This window comes from Mobula birostris, chromosome 1 (genome assembly GCF_030028105.1).
Source record: "Mobula birostris isolate sMobBir1 chromosome 1, sMobBir1.hap1, whole genome shotgun sequence".
NCBI lineage: Eukaryota > Metazoa > Chordata > Chondrichthyes > Myliobatiformes > Myliobatidae > Mobula > Mobula birostris.
Genome location: NC_092370.1, coordinates 130,696,817 through 130,714,157, shown reverse-complemented (window position 1 = coordinate 130,714,157; position 17,341 = coordinate 130,696,817). Strand labels below are relative to the sequence as shown.

The 17,341-nt window shown below is 38.7% G+C and overlaps 1 protein-coding gene across 5 annotated transcripts in view; it reads right to left on the bottom strand.

Moving 5' to 3' along the window:
* The window catches only part of rnf19a (ring finger protein 19A, RBR E3 ubiquitin protein ligase), an 85,888-nt gene that overhangs the window by 15,075 nt on the left and 53,472 nt on the right, over positions 1-17,341 (bottom strand). For all 5 annotated transcript variants that reach the window (XM_072262295.1, XM_072262326.1, XM_072262303.1 and 2 more), the window contains exons 3-6: positions 15,116-15,438; positions 12,123-12,267; positions 8,496-8,658; positions 583-697 (exon numbers count right to left, since the gene is read on the bottom strand). In XM_072262295.1, coding sequence (XP_072118396.1) covers positions 583-697; positions 8,496-8,658; positions 12,123-12,267; positions 15,116-15,438 — 746 coding nt within the window. The remainder of the gene's footprint in view (positions 1-582; positions 698-8,495; positions 8,659-12,122; positions 12,268-15,115; positions 15,439-17,341) is intronic.

The following is a 17,341-nucleotide window of genomic DNA, read 5'->3' as shown; positions in this document are numbered from 1 at the left end:
CCTGCTCCCAGACTCCCCCCCCCACCACCACTGGAAACATCCTCAGCACGTCCACTCTATCCAGGCCTTCATTCTTCTCAACTCCAGCGAGCACAGGCACAGAGGTATATCAATTGCTCCTTTTACCCTCCGCACCCCCCCCATGGCAGAGACAACTAAAGATTTATTAAAAAATACCCAAGTAATTTACTATTCTAACAAACACAGCCAGCCTAGCTTTCCAATAAATGGCAGTCAATCTGAGGGAAGCAAAGCCATGACCAGAATAATGAACATCTTTTAACAACTTAATATTTTGTACACCAATGAAGTTTCAAAATTACACTGATAAACAGTGGAGTACAAAATGCACAGATTAGAACTGCACACTAGGGCAATCCTGGTCATTCAAAAATGCTGCATTGTGACGTTTTCCATTCTGCTCTAATTTAGTCCAAAATAATAAAATGGAATGGTGGAACAAACACGGTGGGCTAAATGGCCTAATTTTGCTCGTCTTATTTACAAGTAGCAAACACAGCTACTAACCAGCTTTTATCCAATATTGTTAGATAAAAATCTCCAATGTTAAACTTTTCTTACCAACAGTTACTGCAGCAACAACAGGCGAAACAATGACTGACAATGTTACACCTCCAGTGATTGCCAAGTTCCGTTTGTGCTTTGAAATGTCCTTTCCCTCGTAGCGATTATGTATCTAGAAAACAACAAAATCTTTAAACAGGTGTTTGGCAGCTTTCTTTTGTTATCACCATATTCCAAACTAAAGGAGGAACTGTGTATAGGGGAATTTTTTTCTTCAATTATACTGCTATGAAATACCTTGAGCTATATTACAACACCAAATGCTTTAGAAATGCAGCTGGTTTGGGGGGGGAAATCAAAGAATGAGGCTGATGACTAAAGATAATTCCTTTATAGTTCATATGCAAGATCACACAACTCTGCACAGGCACATAATCAAATAGATGTCATGTCAGCTGGCAAAATTAGAAGAAACTAAGCACTTGCTCAAGCATAGATTTTAAGGAGAGTCTTAAACAGAGACTAGAAGTAAAGAATTAGAAGCCCATGTGGGCACTTAGCAATAAGCATTCACAGGAACCAGTATAACGTGCAATTTTCACAACTGTAGTTTTAAACACTTTAAAAATACACTTAAAACACTTGGGAGTTTCAGGAGAAAAGATCCCGGAATGAAAAGATTAACAGCTAGATGGCTCTGGGCCTGTACTCGCTGGTGTTTAAAAGAATGAGGGGGCATCTCATTGAAGTCTATCAAATATTGAAAGGCCCAGATAGAGTGGACATGGAGAGGACATTTCCTATAGTGAGGAAATCTACGACCAGAGGGCCTATTCTCAGAATAGAAAGACATCCCTTTAGAACAGAGATGAGGAGGATCTTTAGCCAGGCAGTGGTGAATCCACGGAACTCAATGCCACAGATGCTGTGAAGGCCAATTCATGGGTTATATTTAAAGCAGTGGTACATAGGTTCTTGAATAGTCAGGGTGTCAAAGGTTACTGGGAGAAGGCTGAGAATGGGTTTGAGAAAGATAATAAATCAACCATGATGGAATGGCAGAATAGACTGGATGGGCCAAATGGTCCATTTCTGCTATGTCTTACTGCCCAATGGGAATTCTGATTTATTATAAATTTCAGTACATGCATGCACTTTTACATCTAGAGGATTCAAGTACTTTTGTTATTTGATTAAACAAAAAATCTTTGCATGGTCCCATTTAAAATTGATTCCAAAGGAATTATACAGTCTTGGTTCTAACAAAGTGGGAAAAAAATGCCTTTTCAGCAGCTGTAACAACACTAGTACATTTCTCTTTTAAATTATCCAAACGAAGAGCAGAGTTCTTTTTTAAATGCTGGAGGCTTTATCTTGCTCTGACACAATCAGTAAATGTTGCAATTTAGAGGAATCTTTATTCAACTCGAGACCCTGTGCCTGCTCCGTAAAGACTTAATTCCCAAAACAGGAAATTCTCAACTGTTAGACAAGTTTTTTTTTTAAAAAAAAGAGAAATTTTAAGTTCAATTACCACGTAGGCATAAAAGGTTCTTTCTTTTGATGCCATTGATATTAATATAATTCAAACAGATTAGGCAATCAAATTACCACACATACTTTCTAAAAAAAAAATTGCATTACTTTTTGTGGCAACTTACACTCCACTACTCTCTATTTCATCATTGATCGTCCCCTCCCACTAACAAATGAATCCAAGTGTTCATAACAACATACAACAAATCTCAATCACAATATACAACAACTAAACATCATACAACTGATTTTAAGCAGAAACTAAAGGGCAAACTAAATGTTGCAAAAGAAATGTCAGACAGCACAGCGGCACACAAAATATTGAACTAGGCTGAGAGCCACATAAAATTGCATAACATTTCCATGACTAGCAGGACCCATTTTATTCTCTCTGTATTTTTTTCTCCTACTGCAACAGTTTATTTTGGGGAAGGGAAAACAGGAGGTCTGGTTGATTTTTATTCCCTGGATTAACATACACATTCAAATATCATCAACGTTACACTTTCTATCCAATTTGTAAACTTCATCTGCAGTGTGAATACTGCTGTCACATTCTCCACATCTAAATTTTCTACTTGCGGGTATAACTGATGAAATAAACTGATCACGAGCTTGAAGCCAAGTTAATCCTCTTAAAAATGGTAAGTATCAATAATGCACTAAGCAACACTGAAGGCCACGTGCAAGTGAACATGGCCTTCACTATCCTAAATGCACCTTTTTAAGGTCACATGCAAGCAAATTTTTTTTAAAAGGTCATTTCCTTAAAAAGGCAGACAGGCGGGTGATGGCTAATATTTTACCTTCAGTAATACATTACTATACCAATGTTAGAATCAGATTTATTATCACTGACATACAGTAGGGCATGAAATTTGTTTTGAGACAGTAGTGTAGTACATAAAAATACTATGTTACAAGAAATACAGTATATATTAAAAATTAAAGTAGTGCAAAAAGAGAGCAAAAAAGTGAGGTAGCGGTCATTGTCCATTCAGAAATATGATGGTGAAGGGTAGGAAGCTGTTTGTAAAATATTGAGTTTGCATCTTCAAGTTCCTGTATCTCCTCTCTGACATTAGTAATAAGAAGAGAGCATGTCCTGCCTGATGGAAGTCCTTAATCATAGGCGTTGCCTGTTGAAGATGTCCTCAGTGGTGGGGAGGCTATGATGGTGGTGGGCAGCCCATGATGGAAACACAAATACTCTGCAGATGCTGGGGTCAAAGCAACACTCACAACACGCTGGACGAACTCAGCAGGTCAGGCAGCATCCGTGGAAACGATCGGTCAACTTTTCGGGCCGGAACCCTTCTCAGTCGTGTTGTGAGCCCATGATGGAGCTGGCTGAGCTTACAACCCTCTGCCGCTTTTTCTGCAAATGGTTGTAAACTCAGAATGAAGATAATGTTTTATCTTCAGTAATACTGGTCCTGCTAAAGTGCTTTTATATCCATTAAGGTGGCTTGTGTGAGGGGGAAAGCCCAAGTGAGATAAACCAAAGTGAGATGGAGACTTCTAAAACAGAAAATAATTGCTAAAAAAACAATTTTCTGCTCTCCACTACTGCTGCCTGACGCGACTATGCATAATTTTTTAGTGCTGTAGTTCTTCTTCAAAGGTTATTCTGACTGGGAATGTAGGCAGCAACTGATTGACAGCAAGGGTTACACAATATGAAATTTCAAAGATTTTAAATCATAAAAAACACTAAGAATGGAAATGGTGATTTGTTTTCAATTTTCCTGCCCTATACACAACCCCTTCAAAGAAAATACATTACCAACAGGGACATTTCTCATACATAATAAGTAAACACAGAGTTATAAAGTAATATAGCACAGAAACTGGCCCTTCTGCCCAACTGGTCCATGCAGCTCATTCCACTTACTATGCTTCATGACAATAAACTACCTCACAGGTCTTTTAAATCTCTACCCTCTTGTATCCTTGCCAGCAGTTTTGGACTCCCCAAACCCGGGGGGAAAAAAACATAACATTTCTCCTCATCCACACTTCTTGAACTTATAAACTTCTGTGGGGTCACCTATGACCAAAGGAACAAAGATCCAGCCTGGTCTGCCTCTCCCTATAACTCAAGCCTTCTAGTCTTGTCACAAACAAGAGAAAATCTGCAGCTGCTGGAAATCGGAGCAATACACACAAAATGCTGGAAGAACTCAGCAGGTCAGGCAGCATCTGTGGAAAAAATACAATATGAAATTTCAAAGATCTTAAAATCACAAAAAGTCCTGAAGGGTTTCAGTCTGAAGTGACCACTGTACTTTTCTCCCCCCATAGATGCTGCCTGGCCTGCTGAGTTCCTCCAGCATTTTGTATGTGTTCCTATAGTCTTGTACACCTTCTCCAGCTTGATGACATTTGTAACATACCCTCAATAAATACCTCAGGGATGTGCATACTCTTTATAAGGGTTAACGGACAAAAAGCATTTGATGGCTCCAGACCTGTAATCACTGGGGTTCAGAAGAATGAAGGGAGATTTCAATGAAACCCATCGAATATTGAAAGGCCTAGAGTGAGTGGATGTGGAGAAGTTGTTTCCTACAATGGAGGAATCTTAGGACCAAACAGTACAGCCTCAGAATAAGAGGACGCCTGTTTAGAACAGAGACGAGGAGGAATTTGTTTAGCTGGGTGGGGAATCTGTGGAACTCATTGCCACCGATGCCTGTGGAGGCCAGGTCATTTAGTACATTTAAAGCAGATGTTGATAGGTTCTTGATTAGTCAGGCCATCAAAGGTTATGGAGAGAGGGCAGGAGAATGGGTTTAAGAGAGATAATAAATCAGCCATGATTGTACTTCAGAGCAGATGCAATAGGCCAATGGCCTAATTTTATGATTTATGGTCTATATCAGTGGATTGCAATGATTTGCGCCCAAGCCCATAGATAGCATTTCTCCATCATAAGTACCCCACCCAAATATTTTATTTCCTCCCCGAGTTTTGCCGCACAACTTTAGTTATACAAGCGTAATTATTTCTTCTGATTCTTAAGCAAATTATTACCAGCTATGGACAAAATGACAACAAGAGCACAGCAGTGATGCAGCAGCAAATAATCCTGGCATAGCATTCAAGAGAACAGAACTCAAATCCCAACATGGTTGTGGTATTTATCTGGAATTTTAAAAAAGTCATTAGGAATGACCATAAACCCCAACTACCAGTTTGCCTGACCTACGAGCATCGTTCAGGAAGGAAAGATCATATCACTACCCTGGTCTGGGCTTACTTGCCACTCCAGACCCACTAACATGGCACCCTTTCAAATGTCCTCTAAAACAGCCGACCCAGCTGCTCTTTAGCAGTTACTGCTGGTCTTGATAGCAATCTCACAAGGTGAGTAACAGTAACAATCCTGTTTAAGATTCACTGGTCTGTCAAAAGAAAACTCTGCCACATCCTCTCTCACTTCCACAATCGCCCCAAACTGAAAAAAAGCATTGTAAACGGTTTCTTAAACTGCCAAATATCCTATTATCTGTGTTGCTCACTCACACTTAAGAATAAAAGGCATAAGATTCAACCTCAGCGCCATTCAAACTAGATGCCTGTCTTTTCCATCATTCCAAATATTCGTTCGAACAGCTCAACCTACAAGGAAAACTTAAGCTCATTTGGTACGACATCCTTATCTGATAATGTTACCAGCAGCACATTCCAGTTAAACCAAAGATTTACTGGATTCAATATCAGATTTTCCTAGTGGAAAATTGCTTACAGCCAGATGCTACACTAAATTACAGTTAACTATGCACTTTTTGGAAATGCTTCAGTCTCCATCTTTGACAAAGGAAGAAATTAGGAATACTACACTAACAAATTACTTCACATGTTGTCTGTGGAAGATTCCTGAGATGTGTAGAATAACATTTTTTAAATACCTGTTGGTAATACTTGTTAATTCTAATTTCCTTTACACCCAGGGAATTCAAAAGTTAAATTGTATTTGAAGTATTGTATGAAACAGTTTCACAATACATTGTCATTGCTTCTGAGAGACACTGGAGATTTGGAACTCAGATTCTTGATCCACAGAGATAGTCATTTAGAGCGCATCAATGCACCAATTTGAACGCTATGACAACTATTACGTATCCAGGTGGCTCACAGTCAGAAGATGAAGTTCTCATTAAACTAAATCTCAAGCAGAAAAGTAACATGTCAGCCTACATGTGTACAGGAGATACCAAATACAGTGGTCACTGAGTGCATGTTCGTGGTCTGCTGCTGTAACCTATCCACTTCAAGGTTCTACGTGTGTTATGCTCTTCTGCACACCACTGCCGTAATGCATGGTTATTTGAGTTACAGTCAACTTCCTGTCCTCCTGAACCAATCTTGCCATTCTCCCCTGTCCTTTCTCATTAACAAAGTACTTTCATCCACAGAACTGTTGTTCACTGGATTTTCTTCTGCTGCTCGCACCATCCCCGTGAACTCTAGAGACTGGAGTGCATGAAAATCCCATGAGATCAGCAGTTTCTGAGATACTCAAACCACTCCGTTTGGCACCAGCAATCATTCCACAGTCAATATCACTTAGATCACATTTGCTCCCCATTCTGATGTTTGGTCTGAACAACAACTGAACCTCTTGACCATGTCGGCATGTTTGATTTGCTGCCACACAACTGGCTGATTAGATACTTGCGTGAACGAGCCTGCATATGTGCACCTAATAAAGTGGCCACTGAGAATACAATGGGTGTGTATGGTTTGTTGAGGACAATGCAGCCCTGCTTGTTGTTTAGAACCCCAAAGCTTACACCATAAAACTTCAAACTTTGTATTCTTACAGAACTTCCCAGTTCATCGCAAGGAGCATTAAAACCATTGGGGGGGGGGGGGTAGTTCTTGAAGGTTCATAAATAGGGATCCATGCTGATAGAAGACATTAGGGTCATTTTGATGATTTGCTAAAGTCTATTGGAAATGCACTTCCAACAGACTAGGCCAAATAAAGACATGCACAACACAGTTAGTTTTCTTTTTGTGGATACTAGCTGTAAAAATTAATCGCTACTATGTTTCGCTGGTACTTCCTTAAGGCAAACTAAAGGCAAGACTTTTAAATATAGATTTTGGTAGGCTTCACTGCAGTGTCAACTAGGAGAAATAATAAGGAGAAAGTTAATTTATTAATTTTTATTCAAATTTAGAATGAGCCTTGAATATTTTAACAGCTATATAAATAGTTAATTTTATGCCATATTTTAACGTTTGTCAGTGTTGCAATAATTCTGAATTGCTGACAGTGCTACATTCCTGCAATTGAAAGTGTAAGATCAGCTGAATATGGAACAATGGAAAATCTCACTCACTCTGCAAAAATGAGTTTGGAATGCTTTTTAAAAAGCTACAAGAGTCTTATAATTTTTGTAACCACTTCCTCTGCTCCTCAAGAACATGACTGGGTTTTCTTCTCCCTAGCCAAATCCTTCCTATCCTTGGATTCACATCTTCCCCCATAATAATAATAATAATATCAAATCTACCAATAATTACATTAAACATTGAAGAAGCAGCCTTACCTATGGGACAGAATATCTAATCACACATGGACGATGGGGTCTTTTAAGAGACTCCTGGATGGCTACATGAAGCTTAGAAAAATAGAGGGCTATGGGTAAAGCCTAGGTAGTTCTAAGGTAAGGACATGTTCAGCACAGCTTTGTGGGCCAAAGGGCCTGTATTGTGCTGTATGTTTTCTATGTTTCTAAGAACATTCAGAATCCTTATTGTTGTCTCTAGTTACTTAATAGTTGTAGAATATAGAGCATTACATCAACAGTACAGGCCCTTCAGCACACAATGTTGTGTTGACCTTTTAAACTACTCTAAGATCAATCTAGCCCTTCCCGCCATTTTATTATCATCCAAATGCCTATCTAACTTCTTCTACCACCACCCTTGGCAGGACATTCCACACATCCAATATTGTGTAGAAAACTTGCCTCTGATATCCCCTTCTAAACTTTTCTCCAATTACCTTAAAATTATAGCACATAACAGCACAGTACAGGTCCTTCTGCCCACTATGTTGTGCCAATTATACCCTCTGGTATTAGCCATTTCAACCCTGCAAAATGTCTCTGGCTATCCACTCAATTCATGCCTCTTATCATTTTGTACACCTCTATCAAATTATACTAGCTTACATCCATCATGTAACAATTTCTGGCCTAGGAGAAAGCACTTTAGCTATCCACTTGAGCTATGCCTCTCAAGACCTCTATCAAGTTATCCAAGTTAATTGCACATCCATGACTTAAAATTCAGGAATTTAGAGGATTCCAAGAATCAGTGTAACTTTAACTGATAACAGGAAAATATAATTGCAACTAAAATGTACCTTATTCCAAATTAGCATATATCAGAGCACTTTTAAACATCAACTGTACCTTCCTGCCAACATATACGGGAATCCCAATGATCATGGCTGGAATGGCAATCCCTGCAATGAGTGCGATTCCGACTGGAGCACCAACTAACGTGCCAAGCTGCCACAGGATCTTCTTTTTACGACTCCAGGGCTTCTTTCCCCAAAACGTACAGCCTGAAGGACTGGAGAAGGGCAAAGCACAGAGTTAAACGCAAAAGTATAAGACAAAGCAATTGAGTACGTGGCACTTATTTTAATACAATTTCAAAAATAAAAAGTTTAATGAAAGCTTACCACTCAGTAGCAGAATGGAACCCAGGTAATCAAAAATAATCATATGCTGCAAATGCAACATCCTTTCAAATACTCTCAGTGACCACTTTATTAGGTACATACTCCTGCTCATCAATGCAAATGTTTAATCAGCCAATCATGTAGCAGCAACTCAATGCATAAAAACATGCAGACATGGTTAAGAGGTTCAGTTGTTGTTCAGACCAAACATCAGAATGAGAAGGAAATGCGATATATGTGACTTTGACCATTGGTGCTAGACAGGGTGGTTTGAGTATCTCAGAAACTGCTGATCTTCTGGGATTTTCATGCATAATCGTCTCTCAAGTTAATACAGAATGGTGCAATGAACAAGAAAAACATCTAGTGATTGGCAGTTCTAGGGACGAGAATGCCTTTTTAATGAGAGAGGTCAGAGGAGAATAGCCAGACTGGTCTAAGCTGACAGGAAGCCGACAGAAACTCAAATAACCACACGCTACAACAGTGGTGTGCAGAAGAGCATCTCTGAATGCACAGCACTTCAAACATTGAAGTGGATGGGCTACAGCAGCACAAGACTTACACCAAGTTCCATTCTTGTACCTATTGAAGTAGCCAATGAATGTATAAATCCATGGTCAATGCAATTTGCTTGAGGGGAGAAATAACATTTGATTTTTTAAAAAAGTTAATTATAGATTGCACAGCGAAATAATCTTGAAGTCCATATTTCAGACAATCTGAACAAACCAATATATCTATTCCACAAGCAGAAGTCAAAATCATTAAACATTTAGGATACAATCCGCATTCATCCGATCATGGGACCTTAAGTATAGCAATCAAAGCTAACTAGTACAGCATTCTAATCATTTCCTGTCAAGTAACAGAACTGTCATTTTAATGGCATTTACACAATCATCAACTGAGTTAACAGCTTGATGCTCTTGATGCTCTCAATTCTGTACAGGCTAAATTGTGGGCAATTATGAAATGCTTGAAAACCTGGGTTGCTTTTCTGGCTGACTGGAATCTTAATTGCAATTTTTTTTAAGGGTTCCATTTCATTAGTTTTCATTCCTGTTATTCTCCACAGCCCCTTACCAGTGATTTAAAACAAAACAGTCAAAGGAATGCCTAACTTTGAAGTGACCCAAAAATTCTGTTCCCTTATTAAAAACATCTGAATTCAAATTACTTCAGAACTGGAATACTGGTTCAGCTCCAAACCAGTTATTGGGATTGGAAGCTGGAACAGAGGAGATATATCCAAGTGAAATCTGTTTCCTTACTTCAGCCAGGGTATTTCAGATGCGGCTGCCCTGACAGGGCGGTGGCTCTTCAGATTCATTTATTTATCACACTGACATTGAAACATTCTGTGAGATGTATCATTTATGCTTACAACCAGCACAACCTAACAATGTGCTGGGGCAGCCCACAAGCATCATCACATATAGCATGCTCAACATGTTCACAGAATATGGTGCCACTTGCCTGGTCAATATTTATTTCTAGACTCTGAAGTTCCCTTACACTACTTCCGCTCCAAAAAATTCTCTTCCAGTTTTTTTTTGTGGTATAGTTGCACAAGCTACATTGCACAAGTGGCATCTGACATACTTTAATGCAGACAGCAAAGGTGGCTAACTATACAACCACAAGAGGCACATCCTAGCCCATTTCCTTGCCCAACACACCAAATACCCAGCACCTGCCATTAAAACAAATTTCAGGACACAAAATTTCAATATTAAATATTCTAGGCAATATTTTTAAGCAACTTCAATGACATTACCACATTTGTATGGCAAGGTAGGAAGTCAAAAAGGTTTCTAAAAAAAAATTATGAGTATACTACATAACATGTAGGGAGAATGTTTCAAATAGTGAAGACTCTAGGACCAGAAGGCACAGCCTCAGAATACAAGAACGTCTCTTTACAACAAAGATGAGGTGGAATTTCTTTAGCCAGACTGTGGTGAATCAATGTAATGCATTGCCATAGATGGCTGTGGTCATATTTAAAGTGGAAGTTCTTGATTAGTAAGGACACAGGTTACAGGAGGAAGCTAAGAGAATGGGGTTTAGAGGGATAACTAATCAGCTATGATTAAATAGCAGTTCAGACTCGGTGGGATGAACGTCCCAATTCTGTTCCTATGTCTTATGGCCAATGCTGTCCGAATGCCTTTGGTAGCAAAGGTGAAATTAATCGAAGTATAGGCTAGAAGACTCAAAGTTAAATTTCAAGTCAGTACATCCAGAAAAGGCTGCTGGATATCGATATCTGGCTTTCATTCCTCAGACTAAGTACAAGAAAATTCCATTGAGATGGAAGTATTATTCTATATTGCCAAGATTTCAGCTGCTACCTAGTGCTTACTTTTGTTTTCTGTAAAAATCCAAGCTGCTAAACTCCTGATGTTTCAATCTAACTGAATACTTCATCGCCACTGTTAAAGACACAAGATTATGTCAAGCAACATGGTCCATTACATTCTCTTCATGGTCACTGTCAAGGATTCTATTTCTGCCAATGAACCAAAAATGTTCTACAGATTATTCTAAGAATTTTCAGAGAATGTTTCGTGTAGTTTAAGGCTATAAAACCTAAATATTGAGACTTGGACTATTAAACAGCAAGTTAAATTGCATACCACCAGTGCCCTAATTTGCATCAAGTCCAGTACACCCTTCCAATATTTGCCAAGCCAACTGACAATCTGCAAGCAAATATTTTTGAAGAATCGCCCTTCACTAAATGTCTTGCAGCAAACAAACCTTCAGATCTTCTGCACAGACAGAAGTCCAGAATCAGGTTTACTATCACTGGTGTATGTAGTGAAATTTAAGGTTTTGAAATACATAATAAAAACTAGTTACAATATAAAAGAGAAATTAGACCAAATAGTGAGGTAGTGTTCATGGGTTCATTGTCTGTTCAGAAATTGGATGACGAAGAAGTTGTTGTTCCTAAAACGTTAAATGTGGACCCTGAGGATGGATAGCAATGAGAAGAGGGCATGTCCTTAACGTTGAAGGCCACCTTCTGACAATAACGTAAAATCATATAAATGATGGAAAAAGATAACAAAAACAACGAGGTAGTGATCCTTGTGTCCGGTTTTCTTCATTCCATTACTAGCAGCCATTTGTACTCAACACTGAAAATGCATCCCAAAGCTCTTCCTTTCTTTAAGGGTCCTTAAAATATTTACTCAAGTTTTTGCTAGTCTTTTCTAATGTCTCCTAGTACAGCGTGGATCAAATTTAAGTTTCCTTTGAGAAATTTTGTTTAAGTCATTCTATCCTAATATATTTACAATCCTCTATTCATCAGATTTTTATATAACTGTTCTCTGCTTACCTTAAATAGTGCAGGTCAGAGATTTCTTTCATACATAGCCAGCAGAATTCACAACCACATACAGCACAAGTCATATGATTACAGCTTCCATCATTCATTTTTATTATGTATGCTGCACATCGTGGACAAGGCTTAATATCATCCGCTGTAAAGAATTAATAAATTACATTATTCACAAATACAAAATGATGAGTAAAAATGGTAATAAGACACAAGATCAGAATTAGGCAATTGGGCACATCGAATCTGATTTGGTCTCTTTTTCCACACCCTTATTCTTCAGCTTCTCCCCATAACCTTTGACGCCTTTATTAATCAAGAACCTACCAACTACTGCCATAAATATACCCAATGCCTTGGCTTTCACAGCTGTCTGTGCAATGAATTCCCCAGATTCACCATCCTCTGGCTAAAGAAATTCCTCATCTCTGTTCTAAAGGGATGTTCTTCTATTCTAAGGCCATGCCATGTCCACTAAAAATTGAATGCATCATAGGCAGAATCAAATGGTTGGAAAAACAGATCTGCAGGTTCATAATTATACACTTATTTTTATTTTCTATGTTTTCAGTGCAGCTACAATCTTCATTAATTACGAACAAGATCTATCCATACAATTTTTGTTAAATAAGAGGACCACAGAACATAAAAAAGGTATAGCATAGTACTTCTGGCCACATTGTTGTGCCAACCCTTTAACCCACTCCAAGATCAATCTAATCCTTCTCTCCCACATTACCCTTCCCTCTCTTCCAATAATCCTTAGTTTAGCACTGTTTACAAGGTCAATCTTAGTGAAAATTTTCAGGATTAAATCACAACCAATTTGAACATTGAAAATGACTGCAGACTACGTTAGGTCTAAATATGCTGCAAATTAATTACGGAACAAATTACTATGGCATAAATAGTACATAGTAAACAATGCCAAAAGGTGATCTTCCATGACCCAGCATTTCCTTTACAATGACCAAGGTTCTGCAGTGCACTTCAGCAAGTGCAAGCAACAATTTCACACAAACCTCTCCCAGGTTGGTGTGGATAGCTATGTTCTAAACCAGGGGTCTTCATTCTTTTTTTATGCCATGAACCAGTACTATTAAGGAAGCGGTCTGTGGAACCCAGCTTGGGGATCTCAGCTCTGAACTATCTAGCTGCATTTAATATCCATTCAAATTTCACCTGCCATTACTTCTCTTGAGCCTTCCACTGGGTGGCCTAGAAAACTATCCAATGCAGGGGAGACATTGATATTCAATGATAATGATAAATTTAAATTTAAAATTGGTAGAATGTGGAATTGTTGATACAGCAGTGCAAATTACTTCAAAAGCAATGCTAGATGAACTAAGAATGGCAGACAGCTTGTGCAGACATGAACAATTAGGCTGTAAGGGCTGTTTCTACGGTATGTTAAAATTTGAGATAAAGTTGCTGTTTAAAAGTGCCCTGGTAGATGTTAATTTAGAAAATGTACATTTTAATTGCAAGTGTATTGTAGCAGTTAAAGTTGCACTGATTCTTGAACTCCTCTGCATTTCTGAATTTTCAGTCATGGGTGTAAACTAGGATAACTTGATAGAGGTGTTAACAAGATAATGAGGGGCACAGATCGAGTAGATAGCCAGAGACCTTTTACGCAAAGGCCTTGTTTTAAGGAGATTGCAGGAAAGTATATAGGGAGGACATAAGAGGCAAGTATTTTTTTTAAACAAATTGAGTGGGTGTGGTGGTAGGTGCAGATATATTGAAGGCATTTAAAATAGGCACATGGATAATAGAAAAATGGAGGGGTATGTAGGATGGAAGGGTTAGATTGATCTAAGAGTAGATTAAAAGGTTGACACAACATTGTGGAGAAGAGCCTGTACTGTAATGTTCTAATGAGCATGTACTGTGTTGTGCTTTTTACATCTACCGCCTCATGATGATTGAGCTATCGCAAAAAAAAATTCAAGGAAGATTTTTCATGGTACTTATGACCACACAAGGATCTTCTGATCCACCTAACCCTACCACTCCTCCCCATCCAACACCTTCAATTCAATATTACCAGCTCAGCTCTATTGCCCAACCAGATTGAACACTCATCCCAACAACTGGCTTGACCTTGTCAAGCAAATAGAATTGTCCAGACCTCCCAACAAGAGCTGGGAGGCTGCAATGGCATCAACCACCTGATGTCCACGTGATAAAATGTGCTCTCATGGCAGGATATGTTGCGATTCAACAAGTACATTTCTAACTTGCAATGACATGGAAGCAATTTGGCTTGGAAAAACTAGCAGAAATTGCGAATACCTGTAGCTTTTAAAGTGTGGTATTTTGATGGAACCATCAATAGAAAGAGCTAAACTCTGAAAAAATAACATATACACTTTTCCCAATTCAAAACTAACCTTGTTCTTTTGAACTCAGATCTGCAGCGATGTTTAATAAGTAACACACACAAAATGCTGGAAGAACTCAGCAGGTCGGGCAGAATCAAAGGAAAGGAATGAAGAGTCGACATGTCAGTTCCTAATGAAGGGTCCCGGCCCAAAAAATTGACTCTTGCCTAACCTACTGTGTTCCTTCAGCATCTTGTGTATGTTACTCTGGATTTCCAGCATCTGCAGTTATTTTGCACGTAGCTATGATCTTGATTTCAGATGACAACAGACTATCCTATTTATGAATAGATGTAGGAATCCAGCTGCAAGCAAGGACATTCTCAAAATAAGCCATTTACAATAATTCCTGAAATAGTGATGTTCATACAAACACAACATGGACACTGTAAATTGAGATAACATCAAAGCAAGGAAAAGGTCCCATCTGAAGCACTGGTGCCAAAATAAAGTCCCCACCCCCACCCAAAGGAAGATTGTTAGAATCAATCAGGATAAAACCTATAGCTGGGTCACGGGCTGTTTGAGAAGAGAACGTAAATTTTTATCACCCCAAACTAGTCAACAATTCTAGAAACCACAATTAAAATACATTGTTATTACCTGTCGAACGAGATGGTAGAATTTGATTGACCAGCAGACTGTTTATTTCAGGTAACCCCTTTCTTCCTGTAATCTCATCCTGAACGTATCTACGAAGTGTCCAGTTTTCTGTAGCCGTTGCTCCAGATTCTTGACTGTAGCTGATTGATGACGAACGCATCGTTCTTAGTCGTAAGCTCTGCGCTCTCTGTTGACGAGCAGCATCACAAGTCTGATTCGGGTGCCATATTTGCTTACAGTGGTAACAGAACTCAGTACCACATCCTTCTCGGGCACAAGTCAGTTTTGGACAGCTGGCACAGCCAAATGCTATCACTGCATAACTGCAAAAGATAAAAATATACTGATTGTCTGCATAATAAATTCACTTTTGACCCCTTCTAGAGTGTGTGGACATCAAAATCCTATCAATAAATTATATGTACTAAAAAGTTTTCAGACTTCAAATGCTTAACTCATTCAGCAACATCATAAAAACATCCAGGTTCATTTTTGCAAATTATCAAAATGATAGCAAATAGGCTCTAGTAGTACACAATGTGTCAGTAATAGTTTTCTTCTCTCATATGGATGCTTTGTCACCCCATAAGCAAGCTCAGCATCTTATTTTTCAGTCTCAACTTGTATAATCCAAAATCCATGTACTACACCAAATCCAAAGTGTTTGTATGTCTTATGCAAATTAAATCAGATAGCTGCATCTTTTTGCATGCTTCTCCAAGCTTCCTAAAGGCAGATAGGACAAAGAAGACCATAAGATAAAGGAACAGAATTAGGCCACTCAGCTCATCCAGTCTGCTCCACTGTCCAGTCATCATCCATTTACTATCCTTCTTAACCCCTTTCTCCTGCCTTCTCCCTTAAACACCCTTACTAATCAAGAACCTATCAATCTCCACTTTAAATATACCCAATTACTTGGCCTCCACGGCCATCTGTGGCAATGAATTCCACAGATTCAACCTCCCAGCATAAATTCATTATCATATCTGTTCTAAAGGGACGTGCTTGTATCCAGAGGCTATGCCCTCTCGTCTTAAGACTTCCCCACTGTAGGAAATATCCTCACGGTGTCCACTCCAACCCTTTCAATATTTGGTAAGATGTGAATAGCTGATGTGATGGATGAATGGTAATGAATTCAAAATAAAAGTTATGATTAGATTCACTTAATTGAATTTAAATGTCTCATTTTGAAATCTTTATATCCTCAGGTTTAAAAGACAGTCACAAAAGGATCCTCAGAGATGTCCGAAGGTGACCAGATGAAATACATTGCAATGCAGTAGTTGACAAGACAATTCACTTAGCAGCTCATGGAATTCAAGTATTAATTGTTTAAAAGCTGAAGTGCTGCATATTATCATAGATATCTCCGTCATTGTCAAAAACTGTACCTGAAATTTACACAATAAGGGTATCAAAGGTTACAAGGAAAAGGCAGGAGAATAGGGTCAAGTGGTAAAATAAATCAGCCATGATGGAATGACAGAGTAGACTCCATGAGCCAAATGGCCCAACTCTGCTCCTATGTTTTATGGTCTGAAACAGTGTTCATGTTGATTTAACTGAAAATATTTGAGAGACAGCTTGATGGCTCACCGTCTCAGACTTCAGTACTATGTTAGGTTTTTACGACTTATTTCAAGTGTGACTGTTGTCTGGAAATCAGAGTTCAACAAATGAACAAAATCAGCTTAGGGGATGGCAATATCCTTATGCAAAAGCAAATGTGATAGAGCAAGTGTGAAAACAATGAATCCACACAATATCTTCATGCAAAAAATACCATCCTATGCTGCTTAAAATGCTATCTGTAGATGTAATGTGATGTTGAAATGTCAAAATCTATAACTATACTGGAAAACGAACAGCATTATAAATTTGCGGAGTTGCCAGCTGGATTTCGGAAAGAAAAGATAACTCCCTTGAAAGGTTTATTCGGATCACAAGCAACAGGCATGGTTATAGCATTGGCTGATTGGTAACAGGCAACAAATGGGAATAAAAGGACCCTTTTCTGATTGGCTGCCAGTGACTAGTGGTGTTCTATAGGGGTCGATGTTGGGACCGCTTCTTTTTATGCTAGATATCAATGCTTTAGATGACGGAACAGGTGGTTTGGTTGCCAACTTTGCAGATGATATGAAGATGGCTGGAAAGGCAGAGAGTGTTGAGGAAACAGGTAGGCTGCAGGAGGACTAGGACAGATTAGGAGAATGGGCA